The following is a 24,885-nucleotide window of genomic DNA, read 5'->3' as shown; positions in this document are numbered from 1 at the left end:
GGTATCAGTTCAAACTCATCAGCCCATCAGCCAGTTTAAAGATGATGAAGATCCACAGTACTACTGTCTGAAAGGCAATACATTGTTGGTGTATCTTGTAGTGTGAAATTTCACAATATTATTAATATCTCACCTTCATATCTTGAACACTCTCAAGAATGCTTTGAATTCCAGTCTGGTTGTAAAGTCTAACTGATACCTCAGAAAGCAAATGCAGATGGGGAGATTCAAAATTATCTCACTGTACTTTTATGTCCATAACTCTCAGACTCACAATGTGAATGTTTTCCATAAAGAGCTCTTGCTAGTTTAGAATCTATGTGCAGTCTATACAGACAACTCTTCCATCTGTGATCATCTGATAAAACAAATAGCCAAAATTAACACCCATGGTATTTGGCAGGTATTCTGGCTTTACTGGTGGGCATCCATGCTCTCCAGACATCTGCCCTAACTGCTTGCTTCATATAACACTGTGCCCAGTGCTTGTCCACTGCTCAGAGAGGTCAGATGTACAGTCAAGCATATCTGGCACTCTGCAACCTACACCTCTACCTTTGCTGTCATTGTGAAGCATATTATTCTGCCCACATATTTTTTGTTAACAAATTACCATCATGAAATGTTTTGAAATTTTTTATTTAAAACAAACATACAAAAATAAACAGTTTTCACTTTCTTCAGTTGAAATTATTTGCTGAATTCTACTTGAATCACTGAGTAAATCTGGTCATGCCCAAAAGAAAAACATTTTCAAATATTCAAAGATGCAACTGTATACTTAGATTTGATACTACAGTTATACATGTAGAAGTTTTCTGTGGCAGCGTACCAACAAATCACCCATCTTCTCATCTCAGGCAAGATTCAGTAAAAGCCAAGATCCATAAGAGATCCCTTAATGGTTCAGTCAAGACTGTTTGGCAAAACTCCTGTAATTCTGAAACTCTGTAAAAATCATAGCATTTAAAAGGCCTTTAGGGATGGTTAACATAACAACTTGGTGCTGTAGAACACAGAAATGTGGAAATGGCTGGAACTACTTCTAAAGGTAAATATTTTGCTTATGCTCCTTCCTGTTTGGGGGCATGTTTCTCTAATAGAAACACACATATACAAATTCAATGAAATAATGACAACAAATGACCACAAAATAAAATAAAATAAAATAAAATAAAATAAAATAAAATAAAATAAAATAAAATAAAATAAAATAAAATAAAATAGTTTGAATGATTGCTTCACCAGTGGAAGGTAATGTCAGTAAGGTCCTGCTCCCAAGCCTGCAGAAGTCAGTGGAAAGCCACTGACTCCAGTAGGTTTTGGGAGCACACTTTTCATGTAGTACTAGTCCCAGACAACCAGCAATGATACATTGACAAATGTGTTTCTTTTCATTGTATGGGTGATTTAGTACTAAATATTTATTCTTGAAGGGCTTCTATTTTTTTGCACATACACACACACAAAACCCCTTAACTATGAGACATAAACAAAATCCAGTTGCCAAATTGAATACCCAATTGAATCTAGTGTTAAATAGATAGAAATCCTGTTGTATAATTACAGTGCTAGGAATGTACAAACTACTAACTTCAAATTCTGGCTATCACACTAACTCTGCTGATGTCCAAAAGTAAAACTGCTTCTCTGCTTCTATTTTCCCTTTTGTAAATACTGGCAAAGTGCTTATTTATATCTGAACCTGTGAATATCAGAAGGATAACAAACAAATACATAACAGTAAATATACAAATAGATCTATATCAATCCTCTTTTTGTTTGTTTGTTTCTTTGTTTGGCTCTGAACAAGGAAAAATGTTTGCAGCAAACAGTGTTATGAATTGTTTAAATCCACATACCATATGCAGTACATTTAATGTTCCTTACTAAAATTCAATTATAAAAAAAAAAAAAAAAAAGGAAAAAAAAATGTATTTTGCACATTTTTTTAAAAAATCAACAAGAACTAGCTTTAATTATTAAATAAAAGCTATGTGGTGGAAGCATTCTTTCACCCTAGACGAAAAAAAAAAAGCACAAAATACATGTTACTTACTGCTATCTTTGAAGTCGTGTAAGCTCCCTATATTATTCTATAGGTGCCCGACACCTGGTTGTGACGGCTCTGGCCATGTGACCGGGAACTATGCATCACACAGAAGGTAGGGACTGTCCCATGATTTGAGACTGCAGCACTTGGGGTTACTGACAAGCAGCATCCCAATGAGATGGATTTTTTTCTGTGTGTTTCTTGCAGCTTATCTGGTTGTCCCCGTGCCAGGAAAGGTGGTATCAAAGTGACTCCTACCAAGGATGAAAAAGAAGACCCTGAACTTAAGTGAGTACAGATGTGTAAGTCGTGAAGGGTGAAAAAGATAGTAAGAGCTGAGGGACTGAAGCATCATAGGAATTGCCCCAGCCACCTGTCAATAAGCCCGATAGCTAAAGTCAAACGAGCTGCTTCAGCTTTTAGTGAAGCTGATGGAGTCCATCACATTGGAGCTTGAACAGCAAGGAAGGCTTGTTGTACTTTCTTGCATCATAGAATCATAGAATTACCCAGGTTGGAAAAGACCTTGAAGATCATCAAGTCTAACCACAGCCTAACCATAGTACCCTTTTATTTTCTGGTAAAATACTATCTAAATGAGTGGTTTTGTTTCTTAGGCTGTACAACTTCACTTTACATTGCCTAATCTTAAAATTAGATGAACCTCCATAACTCTGCTTGACATGAATTGGATGCTCAGGCATTGTGCATCTTTGGGGACCAAGTGTTAACATACTGATGCAAAGTGACATAGGTGGCTGAACATATTTTCTCAGACTTCCATTAGACTGCTTTTACCAGATGTCTCCAGTAGAAACCAGGATTCTTTTCCTCTGTTTCTGCAGATGTCCAGTGATAGGCTGTGATGGCCAAGGTCACATATCAGGTAAATACACTTCTCATCGCACTGCTTCTGGTTGTCCTTTGGCTGCCAAGAGACAGAAGGAGAGTCCCGTCAATGGGTCTTCACTATCCTGGAAACTGAACAAACAAGAGCTGCCACACTGTCCTTTGCCAGGCTGCAACGGGCTGGGTCATGTTAATAATGTTTTTGTCACCCACAGAAGGTATAACTTTGTGTTTTCTTTTTCCTTTTTCCTTAACGTTCCCCTGTTGAACTGGAATAAAATGAGGTTACAGTCTGAATAAATTGCACAGAGGTCACTTAAATAACAAGATAGCTTATATTGAAACTGAAGTAAAATTGATCAGGACAAGACTGAGACAGCTAGGATCAACTTTTACCTCTTATTTTATGTTCTCCTTGAAATGTGACTTCCCAAGGTCTTTTTATTCAGATTAACAGTTTCTATATGATTTAAAATTTAATAAGAGTTCTGTCCTAAGCAAACATGGAGTTGGATCTATGTATCTTTTATAGAAAATTCAAATATCATTGAAATGTCAACAAAAGGGATTAAGCAAGAGCAATGTCTGCATTTATTTAATCTTTTTACCAGTGGCAAACTTGTTTTCATAAACTTTGTATTTAAATAGCTAGAACTACACAAAAAATTAAACACGTGGATCACACAAGTTTGCTGTTACAATTTTACAGACAAAACCGTCTTTACAAAGTAGGAATCACACATATAGCCAGTGTTCAATAAATACCAGCTTTTATATATTAAGATGAGAGCGTTAATATCATTTGAACATGTCCAATCAATATTACTTGAAGAATCTATCCATAGAATCAGAAATATTACTTTGTAAAGTTTGATCTTCTATGCATAAAGGAAATTAAATTTCTATTTTACACCTCCTTTGCTTTCTTTTTAACAGTCTTTATCAAGTTCTCTAACACAAAAATGTCCAACGTGACCTGAACCAATTTGGTTGGAGGAAGTTCAGTATGATTCACCAGAACTGTGTGTTAAAATTTCACAGCCTCTGTAATTGGTTGTTTAAAGGTCCCCCAGCAAGCTCCATTGCTCTTACTTTTCCCTTTCCTTTCAACCCTTGGTTGGTTCATCCTGGTGAGCCACTCCATTTTCTCATATTTGTCTCGGCCTCAAGCCTGGAAGTCCCACTGTGTCTCTGCCCCAGCCCACTCCCAGCTCAGTGCAAGACTTTGTTTGTCCTTATTTGGTTGTAATATAGTTACACAGAACTCAGCTGTGCTGCTAAGAGGCGCAGTTTGAGTGACCTATTACCAGTTCTGTCTGCATCAAAGTTTTGTGGTTGTGGTGGATTCATTAGCTCAAGAATCAAACTGTTTGCTCTGCACCCATTTCTCATTATGTAGTATTTGATACTGGGTGGCTGCCAGTCCTCAAAAACAACTACCCAGGATGGACACGTATATCCTACACCCTCTGGTGAAATTTTAGGTAGCCTACATGCGAGCCTTAACTTTTGATGCCAAGTGTAGAATACTATATGGTAGATGTAGTGGAATCAGACCATGATGGGAATGCTGAGGGATAAATTCGTTAAACAGCTCTGAATTGCTCATATGCAAGTTTACCTGTAGCAGAGTAGAAACCCCCAAAGCAGTGGATTTGTCCATTGTTATCCTAAAGCATGGTAAAGTGTTTACATTACAATACTATTGAAAGGTGGGGCTAATTAACTCACACTAAGCCATATGATAGCTTCAAACCAATAACATAAAAAAATTGGTTAGCTGGCTGCGACTCATATTCTTAGATGACTTCTGTCCTACTTGAGTCTGGATCACTCTCACTATCATATAACTAGTATAGGTTTATGATTTTATATCCTTTCTCAACACACTTGAAACCCAACAAACCACCCAATGACTTTGTGACATTCTTCCCATTACTCAACAAGCTCTAGGCTGAGACCCAGACTGATATTCTAGAACTGGAAAGCTAGCACTTTTAGCTAAGCTAGCGGGAAGCATACTTAAACCTTCCAAATTTTTTATTTATTTATGAATTGACTTACTTATTTTATTTGTAGAAACACTGTGTCAAATAGGATTCTTTTTCCACCAAATAATAGTAATAATAATAAAAAAAAATAGATAAAATAAAAATACTACTAGAAGGTTTTCCTTCAATCCTGACTTGGCTACATCTAAATACAAAGCCTTTTGCCAGTTCTTCAGCACGTGATATTACTTCTTTGTTATTCTTAAGACAGTGCAATTCATCTTAGCCCTTTAGTAGGCAATAAAAATTGCCTCAGATAATTACCAGCTGATGAAATTGTAAGCATTGAAATAGCAAAATATAATTTAATGTGAACAGTGGTTAAAAAGCAAACCGATTATATAATAGAACCATTCAAAAAAGCTATTACGGTCAATAGGGTATACCCAGAGTTATTATTGTATTTATCATTATTATATATCAACAAAATAATGCAATAGTTGTGTGCTGTGAAAATCAGCCCATTAACAATTTATTTTTTTAAGAATGGTAAACGTGCCATTTTAAAGGACCATCTGCCACTCTCCTCTGAAGCATAATCACTCAATAAAAACAATAGATTTTTTATTTGTCTATAAGTGCTGGAACTTCAAGAATTTTATAAATGCATCTTCACGTAACTTTACAATAGCTCCCAATTCTCTTTTGATTATTCTGAAATATGCTTAAATGTTGTTTACTTATTGGTTGAGATTTTTGTTCCAATTTTCAGGCTGGAATATGCAGTTAAATAGCTCTTTATGAGTTATGTCATTCCCTGAAGCTATGCTATAATGGAGATACTGATGTGACCTTAGATACAGAGGTCTGTCCAAGTGCATGATAATATTGCCTGAAAGGATTGTTGCCATTTTCAAGTGGTTGCTAATGATTTTTTTTCCTATCTGTTTCAGCCTATCTGGTTGTCCTCTGAATGCACAAGCCATAAAAAAGGGCAAAATTTCGGAAGAGTTAATGACTATCAAACTTAAAGCAAGTGGTGGTAAGGAGATCTGTAAAAGACAATGACATTTATTCAGCTAGAAGGGCCTGGACTCCCATTTTTACTTACTCCTTGATGCCATTCTGGCATTAATTGTCACCCTTTTCACTTATCTCTAGCAATAACTAAACTTGAATAACAAAAATCTTTGCATGAAAGATTATAAATTTCAACTCATTTACAGCATGGTAATTCTACATTTGGGAGTTTGATCTCTTTATCTCAGAACATTATTTTATTTTATTTTTTAATTTGGAGATGCTTTTACTATTGTAATTAGTAATAAATTATTAGTTACAGATCAGAAGAGCTAGCTTACATTGGCTAGTCATTAGGTTAACGTAGAAGAGAGATAAATTGCATGTGGAAATTGACTCCTTAACTTTAAAGCTACATGTTTCTGTGCAGTGCTAACCCATATAATAAATGTAAAGGAACAACTACCAAATAGATATAAGGGGAAATCTGTAGGAGTTTGCTTTCTTATACAACATGCTTTAGAAAGCTGGGCATTGAGCCAGGATGAAAGGAACTTGCCTTTATGCTTCCAATAGCTGAGCAAAACAGTTGTGTTACATTGGGCAAGTGATTTTGCTTCCATGTGCATCTCTGTCCACATTATCTGTGGGGGAGGAATTGCTACTGACAGATTTCCCAAGTTGATTCCCCAGCAGACTCGTTTCAGGGCTGTAGATTTTAAAGCAGAAACATTCCTGGTACATTTTTTAAGCCAGAATTGGTTTCAGAATGATAGTGAGCAGAAAGACAGGCATGTATTGCCAGCAGCTGTAGCTGCTCAATATTTTTCAGAACAAGACTTCTACTGAAGATCCAAAGATAATTTGCTTCCCTACCTAACTTGTGGGGATGTAAATGTCCTCCCTTCTTCTTTTTTTCTATAATGTTTTTTTTTAGCTTTTTGTGTAATTCACATTTCACACATACCTAAGGCGGTGATCCAGGAAATTATTCCACATGGAATTCTGCCCCCACAGATTTTCCTGTAAAATCAGAACAGGTACAGATGAGATCGTTATATTCACTGTTTATACTATTGGGGATGTTACCCTAGGGATTTTCCTGCATATGAAGGCCTGCTCTTACACTGCTTTTAAAACTAAAATAAACAAACAAACAAATAAATAAAACAATTGTAAATGCTCTCTTATATTTTATGATATATTTTCCTCTTCCTTAGTATTTCTAGAAGTTTTTCCTTTCTCTGGCTAGTTTGTTGTTGCACATTAAGGTGGAAAAAAGATTTGTCAAATACAAAAACTCAGAGAGAAATAATTTACCCTTAGATGTTTCAGCTCATATAAATGTTTTTCAGCTAGAAAACAATTTTGACGTTTAAAGCAAAGTAAGAATCAAATTAAAGATCAATCATTTGATCAAGAGCCTGTTATCTACCTCTTGTTCAGTAACAGGTAGCACTGTTTGTTACTCATACACCCATTTAAATGTGAACACTTTAAATCTGATATTGGTGTTTTCAACTATTTGCAGGTCTTGAGAGTGATGAAGAAATCAGACATTTGGATGAAGAAATAAAAGAACTGAATGAATCTAATCTTAAAATTGAAGCTGACATGATGAAACTTCAAACACAGGTATGACATTAAAGCTAAAGTTTTAATTTTTCTTATGCTATGGTTAAAAGCATGCTCTTCACTCTGTAGCATTTAAAATTATGAAAATCCTACGTGCCTTTTAATCAGGTTTTCTTCTTGTTGTTTTCTGTAAATAAGTAGCAGGTTTCTGGGAATTATTTTGAAGATCTACTGAGTGATAGGTTGATGGCAGTTTAGAGCTAATGTTGGCGACCAGAGAAACCATATTTACCAAATAAAACGTTTGTTTTCCTTTGTTGACCAAACTTCTGTTAAACACACCACAGAGAATCCCATGACTGTGATATGAACCTCGGCTAGGGAAGGCAACAGGACCCCACTCTGACTCTTAGTAAATGTTAGTTTTGCTGTTTTGTACTTAAGAAAATCTCCTTAGCTCATTTCACTCACTGACAGTTACTCAAATAGTTCAAATTTTGCCGCCAGGCAACAACTGGTAAATAATGAATGCCTCTTGTTAATTGGTAGTTGGAGGGGGAGCTGTGGAAAAGTCATTTACTGTTGTTCTTTCATTAAATGACAAGATGGCATTAGCCTCCAGGTGCTGACTGTGGTTCTCTGGAGAATGTTCCTCCCCAGAGAGACCTCCGTATGTACCCAAGGGTTCACCTAGGTAAATCAGGCTGAAGTAATAGCTCAATATTTTATGAACAATAAGATTTTTAGAGACTAATTCCTAAATAAGGACAGATCTGGTAACAGAAGGCAAGTCTAAACTGATCCAGAGCAGAGTGCAACCATAATCCTCTGTATTTGCTGAGTGTTCTCAGTGCTGATTCATGCTGTTTTCATAGTACCCAGAGAGTGTATAGTCTAAACATGGGTGAAGTTTATGCCACCTGCACCGAGTCTAAATGCATACTGGCTTCATACTGTAATGGTTGCAGGAATGTCCATCCCAAACTGAACAGCACTGAGGCTTTTTGCAGTGTCTCTGGATGCTGTTTTCAGTTCTCTCTGTTTGCACAGAGATGGCCTAATTTATGCTTCTAGCATTCTCCTCTGATAATTGAAGACTGAAGACAGTCTGACCAGCAAAGCCTGAACTACATCTGAAGCAATGTGCCTGCTACATGGCTTTGCTCTATCCCCTTCTAATTTCCCCATGTCAGGAGTTTGGCTGCGTGGAGCACACTCCAGATTGACAGTGCATGCAGACAAACCAGGTTCCTCCCCCTGAGGCTTTTCTGGGTGTGGAGGAAGGAGACTAAACTGACCACAACAAGAAGAGATTTAAGCAGTACAGAAAGACGTCATCTAAACGAGGAGAGGGTGGGCCTAATACTTGCAGATATGCTGTTGCACTATGCCTTCCAGGGCCATAGGCAGCCATTGCAGTGGCTGCATTGGGTGTAGCACCAGGCCCTGCCATTGTGGCCTTCAGTTTTTCAGCACATCTTTTGACATATAAGTTTTCATGGCTCAGTATGTGTTTTCTGCTCTCATGCAGAAATTATACCATTTCATTACCTCAGGTACATTTTTATGCTGTTTTTAAACACCTGGTGTTTCCATTTTATTCCTCAGAGATCAGCAGTCACACACAGCCTCTCAATTTCCTTCCTGCTCTATTTTTCTCCTGTTGATTCCATCACATTCCATTCCATCCATTCAATTGATTTCTTTTCTTGCTAACCCAGGCAGCTCACAGCTCTACCTTCCATTTAGCAGCGAGGCAGGGAGGTAACACAACAACTAAAAGCTGTGTCATGGACACTGTGGGCAACCATCAGGGGATGCTTTAAGAGCAAGACAGCAATGCAAACATCAACATCCTTTCTTCTTCCTTCCACCATCCCTGAGGCCACACTCTCCATCCTACTGTGTCACCTTCCCCCTCTGACCTCATTTCCATGCTCAAAGTGCTCTCCAGTTCCCCACTGACAGAAGGTTTCTCTGTGAACCCACAGCAGAGTTCATTGGTTCAGAGTGAGTACAACTGCTGCCTCACTGGGATTTTTCTACAGAGAGGTTATATCCATCTTTTTAAAAGTGCCCAAGTGCAGACTTACAGTGACCTCTATCGTGACAGTGTGACTGCCAGTTTGGGCTCATCATTGCCACAGTTCTATTTATGTAACTGTAGATGTCTCTGTTTTGTAGATCACATCTATGGAGACCAACCTGAAAACAATAGAAGAAGAGAACAAACTCATAGAGCAGAACAATGAGAGCCTGTTGAAGGAGCTAGCTGGCTTAAGCCAAGCCCTCATCTCCAGCCTTGCTGACATTCAGCTTCCACAGATGGTAAGACCACAGCCAGTGGCTTCACACCTTCTTTGAGATTGTACTGCCAGCACCTGAAGCAGATGAGCATGCTCAGGGCCTGACGGGAGTACTGTAGCTGCATTAGCAGAGCTCTGCTTAGCCTAACTTACTCCATGGGTAGGCTGGATCTTGGACTCTGCTTGATAACAGACTCAGCTGCTTCCAGGACTGAGCCAATACTGGCGTTTCTGCCCTACACAAGCTTTTCCTCCATTCCTCCCTAGCTCTGTGTCCCCCTGCACAAGGTGTGAAAATTTCACATGGAGAATCTGTCTTTACTGTTAGATGAGAATTTTGACCTGTTTCACTGAGCTCAATGCTGTGATCCTTTTAAGGCCAACAAAACTCCTCCTCTGAAAAACTCCACGTCCTATATGACAACCAAACACAGGCCACGTGCACCAAGGTAGTTAGTTAGTTAAGCCTGCAGAAATACAGTCTCCTTTCCCAGCCTCAAGAAGGGGAATGGGAAATTAGGTAAGGACAATTACAGTGATGTCAACCATAATCCCAGAGCCTCAATAGATAAGGTCTCAATAGAAAAGCAATTTATACTGAAGGTAATATCTCAGAAACTTTTCTTGCCTGGATTGTTCTTGGAAGCCCCAACACATGAAAATCCCTCAATTTCTACAATCCCTCTATTGTCTTGGATGTGACTGCTGTGTTTATGACTTCTCCCCAGTTGCCGTGTCAGTGCTTTTCTATGCTTTGGAGTTGGGTGTTTGTGTTCCTTTGGCCTTAATTTTATCTGCTACAATTATACTCTGTTTTGTCTTCATTTAGGGGCCAATCAGTGAGCAGAATTTTGAAGCATATGTAAATACACTCACAGACATGTACAGCAATCTGGAACGGGACTATTCCCCCGAATGCAAAGCTCTGCTGGAAAGTATCAAACAGGCAGTGAAGGGCATCCATGTGTAGGATGTGAAAGCTGCTGGGCAACAGAAATTACTTAACAGCAGTAAACTCCAGATGGATCTGTTAGGAGTTCATGTACTGCTAAGGGGTGTAGGTTGCCATGCTGCATTTACAATTGCAACATTGCACTAATTTTTTCCCAGCTGACATAAAAAAAGAATAAAAACACAACAGACTATTTGTATTAACAGCAATGCACTCTGTTAGTATATTATATTTATTTCAGTACAATTCCTTTTTTTTTTTCTTCTTTTGCACTCAGTTTTTGTAAAGTGAATGTAAAAAGTGTGTGTGACTATTTTTTATATTTTTTATTTATTTCTAATCAAAGAGTTGTTTTTTTTATCTTTTAACAGCATTTTTGCGGCCTGCCATATTTTTACAAATGTGTTTATTAATTTATTTTCCAACGGGATTTTAAATAGACTGAAAGTTATACTGTAAATTAAATAACTTGCTGGGTTTGTACAGGAAGAAAAAAAGCTATGAGAGTAACAAATGACGGAACTGTGGTTCTAGTTTTATTTTCCTCACATCCTGCTTTTTTATAATGGCTTTTTATCAAAAATGGGTTTGCAGTAACATGAGATGTGAAGATGCATGGACTGAGAAGATAAATGGTGCCCACTAGTGGGGAACTCGGGCTCTTAAAAGCACAGTATGCTGGAAAACAGTGTGTTAAAGAATACGTTAGCAATAATGAAATATAGCAATCAGCAAAGCACTTGACTTGGCTGTGTGATTTAGCCTATGCGGATGATTATTTAAAATGTTTCAAGAGAACTTCAGATTTATTTTACCACTGCAATTTTTTTTTTCAGAGTTAGCTTACAGAGGGAAATGACAATTATTATCTCTAAACAAGAATGATAATTTGATAGGACTGGTACTCTTTTAGTACGATACATTGAGATTTTTAAACAAGTGACCAGTATTGCTATGGATTTGGAACCGAAAAATGCAAATACATCCCAAGTCAAATATTTTGTACATAATGAATCAAACACATTCCCCCTGAAATGGCGTTCAGTACTGGTTTGAACTTAACAGCAGTAAAGAAGGCAGCAGACTGGAGAGGAATATTACTCCAGCACAGTGGTGTTGCCCTTCTCATTGAACAAACAGTAGCAACACAGTGATTGGTTTCTCCCATCCTTATTCACCAAGACTAGTCTGATACTGGGTCGGTTGCCATTCCTTCAGTAGGGTACCAGGCGCTATAGGACATGTAGGCACAGGGGATGGGGACACACACCTGTTCAGAGCAGCTCATGCGTGTCCCCCTCGCTGGTTAGCCTGTGTTTGGAGTTTCTGAATCCGTCAGAAATTAGCGGTTGCTATAACCGAGGCAATGTCTATTTCAGGGATTGTAAGTAATTACGCATTGTTTCAGAAGTTTTTTTTATATTTATTTTTTTTAAGAAAAAGGTATAAACAACCAGCTAAACTGCCTTTTTTGTATGCACACACACCTCATGTGCATATGTGCCTCAGTGTAAATGTATACATGGATCTAGCGTGCGTTTAATTTTTCCGTGCTATAATGAAAGTGTTTATTTTTATTAGCCTCATTTATATTTAGATTGAATATGATGGCATTCACAGGCTTGACATATACAATTATATTATTACTGTTCCTGCACAAAAGAACTATTCAAAAGTGAGTAAACTCTCATGCACTGTGGTCACTGTTCTGCATTAGGTGGAGCTTGCTTTTTTGTTTGAGAGTTGATTCAGCTCTCCAATCCTAGTTTAGACAGGGGGAAATGTATGTTCTTAGGAGCTGTGTTTCTTTTTAAAATCAGTTTTTCAAAAGATACCATACGTGCTGTCTAATATAAATAGGAATACACCAAACAGAAATTTGTTATTAAAGTTATTGTACTCGCTGGAAAAAAAATAAATAAAATCAAAAAGTGAACATTTGTTATACTTGTTAAATGCATACAAAATGAGTTCACTCATTACAAAAAACTAAACTTTAATTTACTAAATATTTTAACAAATTTGTTATATATTTTATTTAAGTTAAAAAAAACACAACAAAAAACAACCTCTTACCTATTTATTTATTATTATGATTTACTCTGGCTTCAGGTTAATTTATCTGTGTTTGGTTGTTTGCTCAGGATGTTCTGTGAAGTATGTTTGTATTTATTTGCCTCCCTTGTACTTGATGTGTTTTGTAATGTGCACTGATTTTTTTCTTTTTTTTTCTTTTTTTTTTCTTTTTATTTTTTTTTTGTTTAAATGCATTTATGAGCTACACTGTAAATTAGATCTTTTGTAAAGAGCAATGATGTATGCATTTTTTAATTTGAAGTAGTTTGTATACTGTTTCTTCATACAATTAATATTTCTTACATCAAAGCAACAAAATTGTGTTCTGTGCTGTACATTTGGTGTATGGTAGGAAATAAAATTGATAATGAAACGTTGCAGCAAGCTTGTTGGTTATTTTAGCCTCTAGATGCAGACTTGTATTACACATTCTTAGCTGCACCTGGCACTATACAATGTGTCAGATGTTTTACTTGCTTTGTGTACAAAACGTGTCATCCCTGTAAGTAAATTTCTGGTATCAACAATTTAATTAGTGTTTTACTTCGTCAATTTGAAATAAGGAGGAGAAAAGTGGAACTGCTCGAGAGATCCTTTTCATTTTTTAAGGAAAAAAAGAAAAGAAAAATGAAGAAAATAATCACTGCATTATTTATTGCATTCTTTTCTTGGCAGTTGTAGACACCATTTACACTGATAAAGTATGGGATTTGTGCTGACCTTTAACAGCTGCTAAATTATGTTTAAACATAAAAGCCACTGTAAAGTTTCCAGCAGTTTGGAATCACCCACTGTTCTAGTGCAATTTTCCCTGAGATTTGCAGTGTTTATGTTCTTTTTTTTTTTATTTTTCTTTTTTTTTTTTTTTTTTTTTACTGGAAACAGGCTATTTTCATGTAGAATTCATGATGGCTTCTGGAACATTTCTTGTCTCAGATTCCAACTTCCCATGGATAGATCAAGAATAATTTTCTACAGAAAATATGGCAAATTTAAAGCTGATAAAGTAACTGGTTATTATGTGTTTGAGTATCTGAATAGATCAGATCAAGAATAATTGTTCTATAACTGTGCTTGTAAGATGCAGAGAGGTGCTTACTTCAGTAAGATATGTATTAATCCCATTGGTTGAATTAACTGCAATGGAATTGAAGCTCCAAATATCGAAGAGAAGGATGGGGAGTAAGTTCAATCAATATATGCTTGTCCTATCAGCTCCAGAGGTCTATATCCTGTCTCTGAACTGCTCATGGCAAAGGTTTTTGAGACTAAGGTGTCAAAATCAAATTCTGTTTTCTACTGCAATCATATTTCCATTTACTAATTAAGCACCTGTTCTTTCCTGCTGGCTTATCATATCTAACTAATTACATCATGGCTTTTCCACTCAGAGACTGTTCATCTTACTCATATTGTACCTATTTTTTTTTTTTCTTTGAAGGGGGCGGGGGGGAGGGGGAGGGTTGGAGAGGGGACGGGGGGAAGGTTAAGTTTCAGATTTTCTTGTTTGGAATTTGTATCTTGCAATGATGCAGTCAGGACAGAAAGCAGATCCTTCCTGTCTTCTTCGGCAATTTATTCTAACTTCCTCAGCACTGATCTCATAAAGTTTGCATTATGATTTGTGCAGCTGCATCTCTTGGATGTTTCTAGGAGATCTGCAGCTGACAATGTCTTTTGTTCATCTTGCTTGAGTTGCTGTGGGATGATAGATGGTGCTCCGTGTAGCTTCTGTGTAATGTAGGACAGTGACCCAGTTTCAGTACCTTACAGTATCTCATTCTGGCTTGGTTTTCTTCTTTCTCTTTTGCTCTAGTGAGTCTTAGACAGCCCAGATCACACATAATTTCATCAAGGATTAGCCCAATTTCTAGACTGACTTCATGGTACAAATTGCTTCAACTGCATTTTTGTTCATAACAAATGTTCCCACATATATTGTCCAAGTAATTCTCAGGAATTTTCATCTATGTGATAATACTTATTATTTAAATTCCTGTTATTTTTCCCTCTGAAATTATTGCTGCATGAGATTTTTCCAAATTAGACTAGTGATTTTGGTGCCCAGCTTCAGATCTCATTGAAAGGGCCTCGTTTTTAGAAGCTGGAGGCTCAGCTATTTTTGCCAAGCAGGGACTTTTCCAAATTCCCTTCTTCTGGCCAATCCAAATTACACAGCATCCAAAAATTCTCAGCAGGTACTTGTACCCATCCCCAGTATTGAAGAGTAAAATATCCATGATGTCACACCAAGCCATGGTACATGCCCATACACAACATTTTTAAAGTTCTGGATTAAAGCAGGAAGAAAAAATGAAGGAACAAATCTCATTCTTTATTTAACTGAAAATAGCTTCTATCCAAACAGTTCCCTGTCATTGTTACTCAAACTGGAGCTGGGGCTTAGAGTCTATGGCACGCGATCTTCTCTAATTACAATCATATGCACATTCTCCATGCGCTCCCTGATTATTTCTGACACAATAGGCAAAATCTGGATTAGGAACCAGATTTTACATTGATTTCAAATTTGTTGGAATGAAATTCATTTGATCATTTAGAAGCAGGAAGAATTTAGTTACTTCAGGAGTGAATTTTCCAGAACTGGAAAACAGATTTTTTCATCTTGATATCTGGTTAATGAATGCTTGGGAAAGAAATAAGGTTTTAAAAAGCTGATGAAAATCTACTGGGAAAATGTGTGCAAATCAAATTCCTTCAGAGAAAAGCACAGCACTATCTTCTCAGGCTGAAGAGCTCAGCTCTTTGCACAGAAGTGCTGCATGAGGGACTTCGGCACTGACTGCTGCGAGCGAAAGGCCTGTACATTCAGCAGTCCGACAAGGAAATGGAAGCTTGGGTAGCTATCCCTAAGGATCAGCCTTTTGAGTAATATGGGCTGTGTTTGATGAAAGATATCTGCAACACCACACTGTATATCAAATGTCTTGATTGCAGTCATTATAAATAACTAATCCTGTGTTTTTTTCAGGACACTGAATGGTACCATTGAAGTCATTCAAATCTACTGCATCCAGGTAAGTTCCTGTGCCCAGCAGAAGTGGCACGGCACTGTACTCTGAAAACTCAGAACAAATCCCCACATTTGACGTAAAACTCCACTTTTTCACTAATTACACATAGCCCATCATCTATGTGTTTTTCTTTTTATTCTTCTTCTCCTAAGGCATTAACACAGTCTACATTTTATTCCTATGACTGGCACACTTTTCTCATGCCTGGTGTGGTGTCAAAGGATGTGAGCACTACAAGTCATACACATGAATGTAAATATTTGAGCTAGGTAGGCAAGCAGGGATTCTTGCTTTTGAGTTCATTGTGACAGCAACACAAGACAGGGCACAGAACAGATGTCATAGAATTATAGAATCCTTTGAGTTAGCAGGGACTCTTAAAGGTCGTCTAGTCCAACTCTGCTGCAGTGAACCTGATGTAGATGATACCTACATCTAGGTATCAGGTTGCTCAGAGTCCTGCTCACCCTGACCTTGAATGCTTCCAGGGATGGGGCCTCCACTCCTCTGGTCAGTGTGTGCCAGTGCCTCACCAACCTTAATGTGAAAAATTTCTTCCTTATGTCCAGTCTAAATCTCCTTTCTTTTAGTCTGAACCAGTGTCCCCTTGTTCTATCACAACACACCCCACAAAGAGTCCGTCCCCTAATTTCTTATAGCCCCCCTTTAGAAACTGAAAGGCCACTCTCAGATCTCCCTGGGGCCTTCTATTCTCCAGTCTGAACAGCCCCAGCTCTCTCAGCTCGTCTATATAGGAGAGGTTTTCCATCCCTTGGATAATCTGTGTGACCCTCCTCTGGACGCACTCCAACAGCTCCCTAAGAATGGTGCCTAAGGGTGCCAGGCTGCAACTCCTCTGCTCTTTACAGAGCCACTTTGGCTTCCAAACATGACTCTCTCCCTCTTTAGTAAAAAAATATATGAATACATATATATATATACTCACTTATATAGAGATATATACACACAGTTTTGGTCTTGCTGTGGTGTCACAGCATAGAGAGAGAGTAGGAATGTGGCACAAACTAGCACTGCCAGCATGACCTCCTCCTTCCTGGGTTGTGTTACTGGTAGGACTGGTGGTGGGGAGGAATTCAGGCACTTGCTGTGAGCCTCATCCCCACCCTGTGAGCACCCCACACAGCAGGCTGCAGTCACACTTTCCAGCATGTTCCTCAGCCTGGCCCCAGTCTTGGCCTTGGGCAGGCAGCCCTTCCTCTGCAAGAGGCTTAAATCTCCATTCCCCATCTTGGGAGCACTTGTGATGCCCTTTCTATACCCAGATTAGAGGACATTGTCGCAGTGCGTATGAGGCCTCGCAGATAAGGCTCTGTATGAGCTCCAGCAGCATCCAAACACAACAGCGTGGCTTTCGCATCTAGCCTGTGGGATCAGAGTTTATTTCCCCAATGCAGGCAGCTTTGCACTGCCTTCCTGTTAATTAAAGTATTGATTACAATACCTCACTGTTTACATGCAAGATTTTGCATGGTCTTGGCTATTCACATGCAAATGAACTTGTAAGCCTTTCTGTGCCCTAAAATCTGCTGATGTCAGTCTTCCAATTCTAACTCCACATTGTAGGACATGTGGCTTCTATAGCTTAGCTTTGATGCCCCCAAGTCATATTATCTCAGTTCCAAGGTTCATTATGATAAATCTTTTGCTGGTTTTAAATCAAAAAACTTTAATTGTACTGTACTTATTCAGCTTGGGTTTTGGCTCCTGAAGGCAGCAGTTTTAATTGCATCATTTGTATAGTGGCCCAATATGTTTTGGTGTGAAAAGTGCATTATCACGTTTAATTCTGTATTATTTTTCCCATATGTTTTAGTTACACTAAAACTTCAGAAGAGGAGTGATGAGGCTTTGCCACTGCTCTCTCATTCTCTCCTCAGTGTTTTTTAATGAGCTACAACCACATTATTTTCTTTTGTTCTCACCGGTTGGGGTTTCAGAGAGCTGTTTATTTGTAGGGTAATTCTTGTATTTATGTAGAGCAAGGCATTAGACATTTTTATCCTCTACTTATTAACAAGCCAGATGGTACCGGCTGCTACCCACACAATTCCAATTATCAGATGGCAAACTGAAATATACGTGGGGCAAATTAGAAGATGTATATTAAAGAAGCATCATGGAGAATTGGCTTCTTGGAGATGTTGATTCACAAAGGAGTCCTAGCAATTAGGGTGTGAAAGCCTATTGCTGAACATACAGCATTGGCTTGGGGCACATGTAGCCTCCAAAACCTAAATACTATCTTTCTCTTTCCTTTGTGGACTGAATACTTTCATTTGAAATGCAGTTCAGTTCTTTCATCCTTTGGATTTTGTGTCCTATTTAGAGTAAGTTGTAGTTGGTACTACATGCATACTACAAAGGTATTTCAGGAAGATATAGATCTGAAAATTAACATGACTTTTGTGCATCACCCCTCATAATACACTTTAACACACCTCAGTGATGCAGAAACAGCCCTAACTCTGAAATACAGGGACAAGTACTGAAATACTGACAAGTATTACTATTACAGGTCTCAAATTGACATAGAAATTACAGTTTACACATGGAATTTTTGCATAAGGACAACATTTAGCTTCAGATTTAAACGGAGGTTTGGCCATGCTTCTAATGTTTGGTTTCATGGTCTTCCAAAAACACCTTTAGTAAATTCAGAACCTTGATTTAGTCTTTACACAACGTGAATCCCTACACCAGTGACACATGATAAAAACAAAGAATGAAAGGCTTAATGAAAGGTTTTACGATGTCTAGGAGGCACAACCTCTATAGAAAATATCTATTCCTTTTACCCATTGATTCAAGCCGAGAACATTAACCCAAAATGAACTGTGGACAAATCGGTGCCTGCAGGTCAGACCACCTAAAGGAATAAGTTACTTAAGCTGAAATAATGGCTTTTTTTAAGTCCTTCCTTGCTCATTTGGGATGCTTTGTGGCAAATCACTGATGACATACCTAAGTGGATTTTACGAAAGTTATAGTTTGAAGCATTTTGGATTTTGTCTACTTCTTGTTTATAGCACCCAATCAAGTGAAAACCTCCTCTTTCAACAGTTAGTGTCAGGACAGCTGGGAAAAGGCACTCTTCTTGCAGCCATCCATGGTTCCAGCATCTGCAAACTACAGGTTTGGGGGAAGTATAAAAGGAAATCTGCAGGGTTAAAACACTATTTGCATTTCAAACGGTTTACTATGTGCAAATAGTGCAAACTCTCACTCCTATTCATGCAAAAGTAAAAGATGAAGGCAGACATCTGCCTACCATTTGGTCACACAAGTGCATGAATCCACAGCCTTGAAGGTGCTGGTCCTTCATCCATCTCACCTTCCACTTTTGAAATTTGAGAATTAATAATGTTCCTTTCATCTTTCTGTCATCAGTAAGATTGACCAAGACGTGCACTGGCCATTGGAAAGCCCTAAATGAGATACTAAGTGTAAATTGGTGACAAAACCATTAACAAGGTGTTAGGACATTCAGACAGGGCTTTTGTGCCTGGCCTGTCAGAAACAAAACAAAACAAAGTTTATTGTCCAGGGCTTGTTCAGTCAACCCTCATTCTTGTGAAAGTGCCTCGTGGCCTTCTTTGTGTTAATGACTCCTCCAAAAGCTTAGGCAAAGCAGAGAGATCCACACAATTTTTGTACAGATTCAGTCTTTTAAATCAACAAGGCCAAGGTTTGATTTCTCAGAATAGGAAAGCCAATGCTGGATGAGATGCTTGAAGATCCCTGACATCCAAATTATTGTCAGGCCTGGATTGCAAAGAAGTGGCTTAATAGCTGAACATCTGTGTACCCACTCACATGTAGTTGCTGTTTCACCCGCAAGCAGCTGTGGAGTAGACAGGCAAAATTCTCTACATGGTGATAATTACAGTGTGCATTACAAAGGAGGCATAGTCACAAGAGCATGCAATCAGCTACACCCCCCCCCCCCCCTTTTTTTTTTCCAAACTCTGGAACAGGGCAACCCTACTAGATCCAAGACTAGTACACATAAAACGGGTTTCTCAGCCAAAATAGTGGAACATTTAGTCAGATCTGAACAAGACTGGAAAAATGACTTTCTGAGCAGGAAACTTTTTCTAAGGTCATATTTTTTCCAGTCTCATTTATTTTTTTTATACTGTGCTGTGATAAAGAACTACACCAGATGTCCAAACTCTTCCAGAAACTGAAATATGATTGATTCTATACAGATCTACAATTTGCTTTAGTATGCTTTTGTTGACTGCTGCATGTGCCTGTGCTGTCTCTGGAAGCACTAACCATTACATTATCTTTTCTTACTGTTGGGTTAGTGGTGAGTTGAGCCCCTTCATCAGAGCTTGTGATATTTCCATCTCTTATAGTATTCTTTTTCAGCCTCCTAATCATACACTTATATAAATGCTGTTGAAGACAGGGAAAAAAAAAAAAATCTTACCATAACATTTTTCTCTCACCCAAGGCAAGCAGCCATACACCACAGAAAGACTATGAAGTGGAGCTTAAATGAGGTAATAAGGTATTTAATTAAAGCATAAGCCTTGCATGTTTGTACAGGACTGTCTTTTCCCTGCACTCTGTATCTATGAACTCCACTTCTTAATTGTTAGGAGCTGAAAGGCACTTGAGCACGAAAACAGTGCCTTCCTTGTGTTAATTCTGGCCCGTTAGATTTGTGGTTTAAATGTCTAGTTTTGGAATAGGAGTGGGCTGGAATAGTGAGTGGAATAGGAGTGACATTTTAGGGGCCACTCTGTCCACATAGCCAGGGAACATAGCCCCACACTAGGGAAACCCAACAGCATGGACTGTGGCAGGCTCCTATTTTAAAAGGCCTATACTCTGTTCTCACGTGGGTTTTTGGTACAGGAGTTACAACACAACAGAATCATCCCACAGTATATATGTATATATTTTCCTAAGCAGTAGTTCTGTTTGTGTGCTTACGTAGCATTAGTGGCAGAGAGAATAGAGATCAAGTTTACCCACTGCAGGTCTTGTTTTTCTAACTGAAGTATTCAGTAATTACACCTTGTTCATTATGTATAAGGGTTCCAAAATTTTACAAATTTTTTCTTTTAGGGAAGATAGAAGGCACAGCAAGAAGAAATGATAGGTCACTCTATGGAAGCAAACCAGCTGTCAAGGTTTTGCTTGTTCCCTTAATAGGTAGCTGTGGAAAAACATTGTTTAGATAGAATAATTGCCAGTCTGTGATTGTGGCATGGCACTATGTGAACCAGAGGAAAATGAGGGAAAAGCAGATTTAATTTAAAGGAAAATGTACTTCAAAGGAAAACTCATTGGAAGAAGGGGGTGGCAGGGTGGCAGGGTGGTAAAGGACAGATAGGAGGCATGGGTTGGGTGTGGACTGGGAAGAAGTGGTTCTTACTTAACTTAAACACAAAGTTCTGACATAACCAGTACAGGGGCACACAGGCAGCAAGCACCACTGGCAATACTTGTCCCCTCTTCGTCCACAGGGAGACAGACAGAGCTGCACTGCCCAGGCTTGACATGACTGGCAACCCTGAGCCTGTAGGCTGTATAAGCACTTGGCAAAACACCAACAAAGGTGTTGTAGGGTCTGGAGGTGTGTGAGGAGAGACTGAAGTTTGTCCGACTCAGAGCCAAGGAGCTGAGGGGAGGCCTCATGGTGGCTTCACCTCCTCACAGGGAGCAGAGGGGCAGCTCTGAGCTCTGCTGTGTGAGGGGCAACTTGGGGTGAGGGTTCTGGAATAGGTTCTTCAGGGTAGTGGTCCTAGCCCCAAACATCCAGAGTTCAAGAAGCATGGTTGGGAAACACTCTCAGACATTGGGTTTGATTTTGGGTGGTCCTATAGGGCCAAGAGTTGGACCTGATGACCTTTGTGGGTTCCTTCCAATGTGGGATATTCTATGGTTCTCTGTGCTGGTGGCAGCCAAGCATAGTCATGCTGCTGACCCTGTGGGAGCTGTGCTGGAGACCACTGCCAAATCAGCTTCTGTGCCTGTACCAAAATGCAACTGTGATCTCTGCAAGCAAGGCCATTGCTGAGCTCTGATGTGGTGCTTTCTGGAGTCATGATACAAGAGCACTGCTGCTGTGTGCAGAAGCTGGCATCACAGCTCCTCTTCCCAGGCCCAATGAAGATGAGCAGGAAGCATCCACACAAATTGGTGCATTCCACTTCTTTAATAATTCATGTATTTTTGCTCTCTTCTATAGTTAATGAACCTCCCCCACTCTCATTCTCTCATTCTCTCTCCCTCTCCCATTCAGTCAGTTTGTTGTCGTTTCATGTATCTAATCCATCTGTCACTCGATTATAGCTATCGAGCACCTGTTATGGATTTCTAGAGTTTCATTCAAGCTGTTGACAAGTTATTCACAAATTGGCCCTTGTCATACTGTCATCGTGTGGAGTGCACTTTAGTGAATTCTTTTGGGTACACAAAATAATGAACAGAAGACAGCAAGGCCTGTGAATTAAGCAGTTTCGTGTTCCCAATATTTAAAGAACCGCTAACAGATTGGAAGTTTCTTGTTGGTGATATATTTTTCAAGCCCTTTTCTTAAAATATTTTGTCTTATCCATCCAGCCCCTTTTGCATCAACAATCACAACACAATTTGCTTGAGCTGTCGGGGCAAGCTATGCTGACAACGCCACTTCATTTTCCAAAGCCCATGTTGCAGCTGTGACATAGTGATCCCTGCTTCCTCTGTGCAATCCTCGCTGCCGACTGCGTTGCACAGCAGGGAGAGCAGAAGGCTGGCTAGCCCTCCTTGGGATGTGAAGCTCCTTTCCTCAGGGAGCCGTTTGTTGTATTCTGCCCTGGAGGATGTCAGGCAGGATCTGGGTGACAGAAATGGTTATCGGAGAGTGATACACCTCTTTAAGGAAGAAAGCTCTTAAGAAAAGTTAAAAGCAGTTCAGACTGTCTGGAAAATCCCTGTTGTTCCTAACAGAATGTCAAAAATCTCAGTACCAGAAGTCAAAGAAATTAACAATTTTTTCATACAGTTTCCAGTTCTGCTTCCGCACTGTTGTTGTTTCTGCTTAGACTTTTCTTTCTGCACCACAAACACCTCTGGGCTTCTGCCTGTGTTTTGCTGCCGTTCTCCAAATACTCTTGACAGTACAGATGGGTTTTGAGTGTGCAGTCAAGCCCTTGAAAGTCATACGTTACCAGGATAACATGAGTTAAAAGAGAATTTTACAGTATCTTCATAGAGCAATGTGTTGGTGGGAGAGAATAATGCATTTGCAAATAAAGACAAAGTGACTGATCTGTTTTCAGCTACAAAATAAGCTATTTATGTACAACTTGGCTGGAAATAAGTAAATGTAGTGCATGCTTACTGTATATTTAAATCTATTTTGCATCAATAAACATATGCACACTTTTCTAGGGAAGTCTGCAAATCCTTTCAGTAAGATTAGAGATTCAGTGTTTGGATTTTGAAGGGCAGAAACTGAAATTTAGCTACTGTCTTATCCTGATGGAGCGGTAATAAAACATCAGAAAATTATTTGGCAATTGCAAAGGGTCTAATCAACTTCTGGTGACACTGTTAGCTTTTCTGCTGTTTAGGATTTCGGCGTTGTAGGATGTATTTTCCTTTGTGGTTTCCCATGGGTTACAGCCGTGCGGTCATTGTTCCCATAGACCAATAGGTGGCAGGACTCCAAAGCAAACAGACAGCGAAACGACGGTTCATCACAGCGGAGCCTGACATAAAACGCTCATCTGCCTCAACAGCATAAGCCACGCTGAAGAGTTAACGCAGAAGGAAAACAAGTTCATTTTCATGGTTTTTAACATGTTTATAATTATTCGATATTCAATCTGTGAACTGCAGTTCAGATGCTCACAGAAAATAAATACCAACCAATGAAGTTTCAGGGAAGTTAGGGGCTGTTTGTAAAGACATTTTGGATTCTGAGTCTGCAGATAGGCACCCAGGTCTTTTAAAGCTTGCAGGAATCAGATTCCTGGAAATACTTAGAAGGTACTTTTTTTACCTACTTATGCTGACATGATGTTAATCACATTTAGGATTTTCAGTGTGAGTAGGTTGTAATAATAAATCCCATTTTTAAGAAACAATTAATTTCCTTCAGCAAGATCATAAGTCCACTGAGAGTTCTTCACTGAGAGTTCTATAACCTCATCACAGTGAAAACATCAGTACAATTCAGTAACAACACTTTCCTACATGCTGATATTTGAGGCTTTTAAACCATTTTAATCACTGCTTCAACACCACAGTTTAGAGCAGCTCTAGACCCTGCCTTAAATGAAGGTCCTGTAAGCCCTGATACTGAGGCACTGAACTGAGTACCAAAAGATCCTTTTCATCTGCGGCTTACCCATCCAGCAGTGCCCTCAGCATGCCGATTCCCAGAAAAATAAATTAGAAAAAAAAAAATAAAAAATCCATTGCTGCTGGATGGTAGGAAAGCCCAACACCAAGCTGTATGATGGCTGAGGGAGCTGGGGAATAAGCTCTGTGGGGATGGCCTTCAAGTCAGGCAGAGGTTTTGACAACTGGGGCATGGACTGCCTAAAAAGCTGCCTTGGCTGCAGTGTCCACATTCAGCAGAGCTTGCAGCCAAGGAGCTGGAGTGGGGGAAGCCACCTTAACTGGCATCACATCAATTGCTTGGACACATAAGCCCCATTCTTCAGTCTAGTACTGTTGGCTAATTGAGTCAGGTCCCTGCTCAGCTGTTTGCTTTAAAAAGCTGAAAATCTCTTTCTTATGAGCTTAAAAGTCCTGTCCAGGGATCCCAGGCTGTGCTCAGGCAAGTTGGTGCTGGAATTCCAGGTTGTACTGCAAGCCTCTGCCAAGCAGAGCTGAAAACCATCCCTGTAAATCCCTTGAAATCCTAAGTCTTGTTGGATGCAATGAGAATAGGCTAGGGGAGCTTAAAGCACTTTTGAAAATGATGTGGGATCCTAAGACACTGGTGTATCCTTGAAATAATTTCCCCTTGCTCTTAAAATGGGGCTGTTGGAAAGGA

General features: G+C 39.0%; 1 protein-coding gene across 4 annotated transcripts in view; it reads left to right on the top strand.

Annotated features, from left to right (window-relative positions):
* ST18 (ST18 C2H2C-type zinc finger transcription factor) overlaps positions 1 to 13,202 on the top strand; it is a 183,715-nt gene extending 170,513 nt beyond the window's left edge. For all 4 annotated transcript variants that reach the window (XM_032442722.1, XM_032442723.1, XM_032442724.1 and 1 more), the window contains 7 exons: positions 2,103 to 2,165; positions 2,261 to 2,341; positions 2,899 to 3,120; positions 5,847 to 5,935; positions 7,445 to 7,548; positions 9,673 to 9,816; positions 10,624 to 13,202. In XM_032442722.1, coding sequence (XP_032298613.1) covers positions 2,103 to 2,165; positions 2,261 to 2,341; positions 2,899 to 3,120; positions 5,847 to 5,935; positions 7,445 to 7,548; positions 9,673 to 9,816; positions 10,624 to 10,764 — 844 coding nt within the window. In that variant the 3' untranslated portion in view covers positions 10,765 to 13,202. The remainder of the gene's footprint in view (positions 1 to 2,102; positions 2,166 to 2,260; positions 2,342 to 2,898; positions 3,121 to 5,846; positions 5,936 to 7,444; positions 7,549 to 9,672; positions 9,817 to 10,623) is intronic.
* The last annotated feature ends 11,683 nt before the right edge of the window (positions 13,203 to 24,885 follow it).

The sequence above is a fragment of the Coturnix japonica genome, chromosome 2 (assembly GCF_001577835.2).
Source record: "Coturnix japonica isolate 7356 chromosome 2, Coturnix japonica 2.1, whole genome shotgun sequence".
Taxonomy (NCBI): Eukaryota; Metazoa; Chordata; class Aves; order Galliformes; family Phasianidae; genus Coturnix; species Coturnix japonica.
This window is presented reverse-complemented; position numbering and strand designations above follow the sequence as displayed.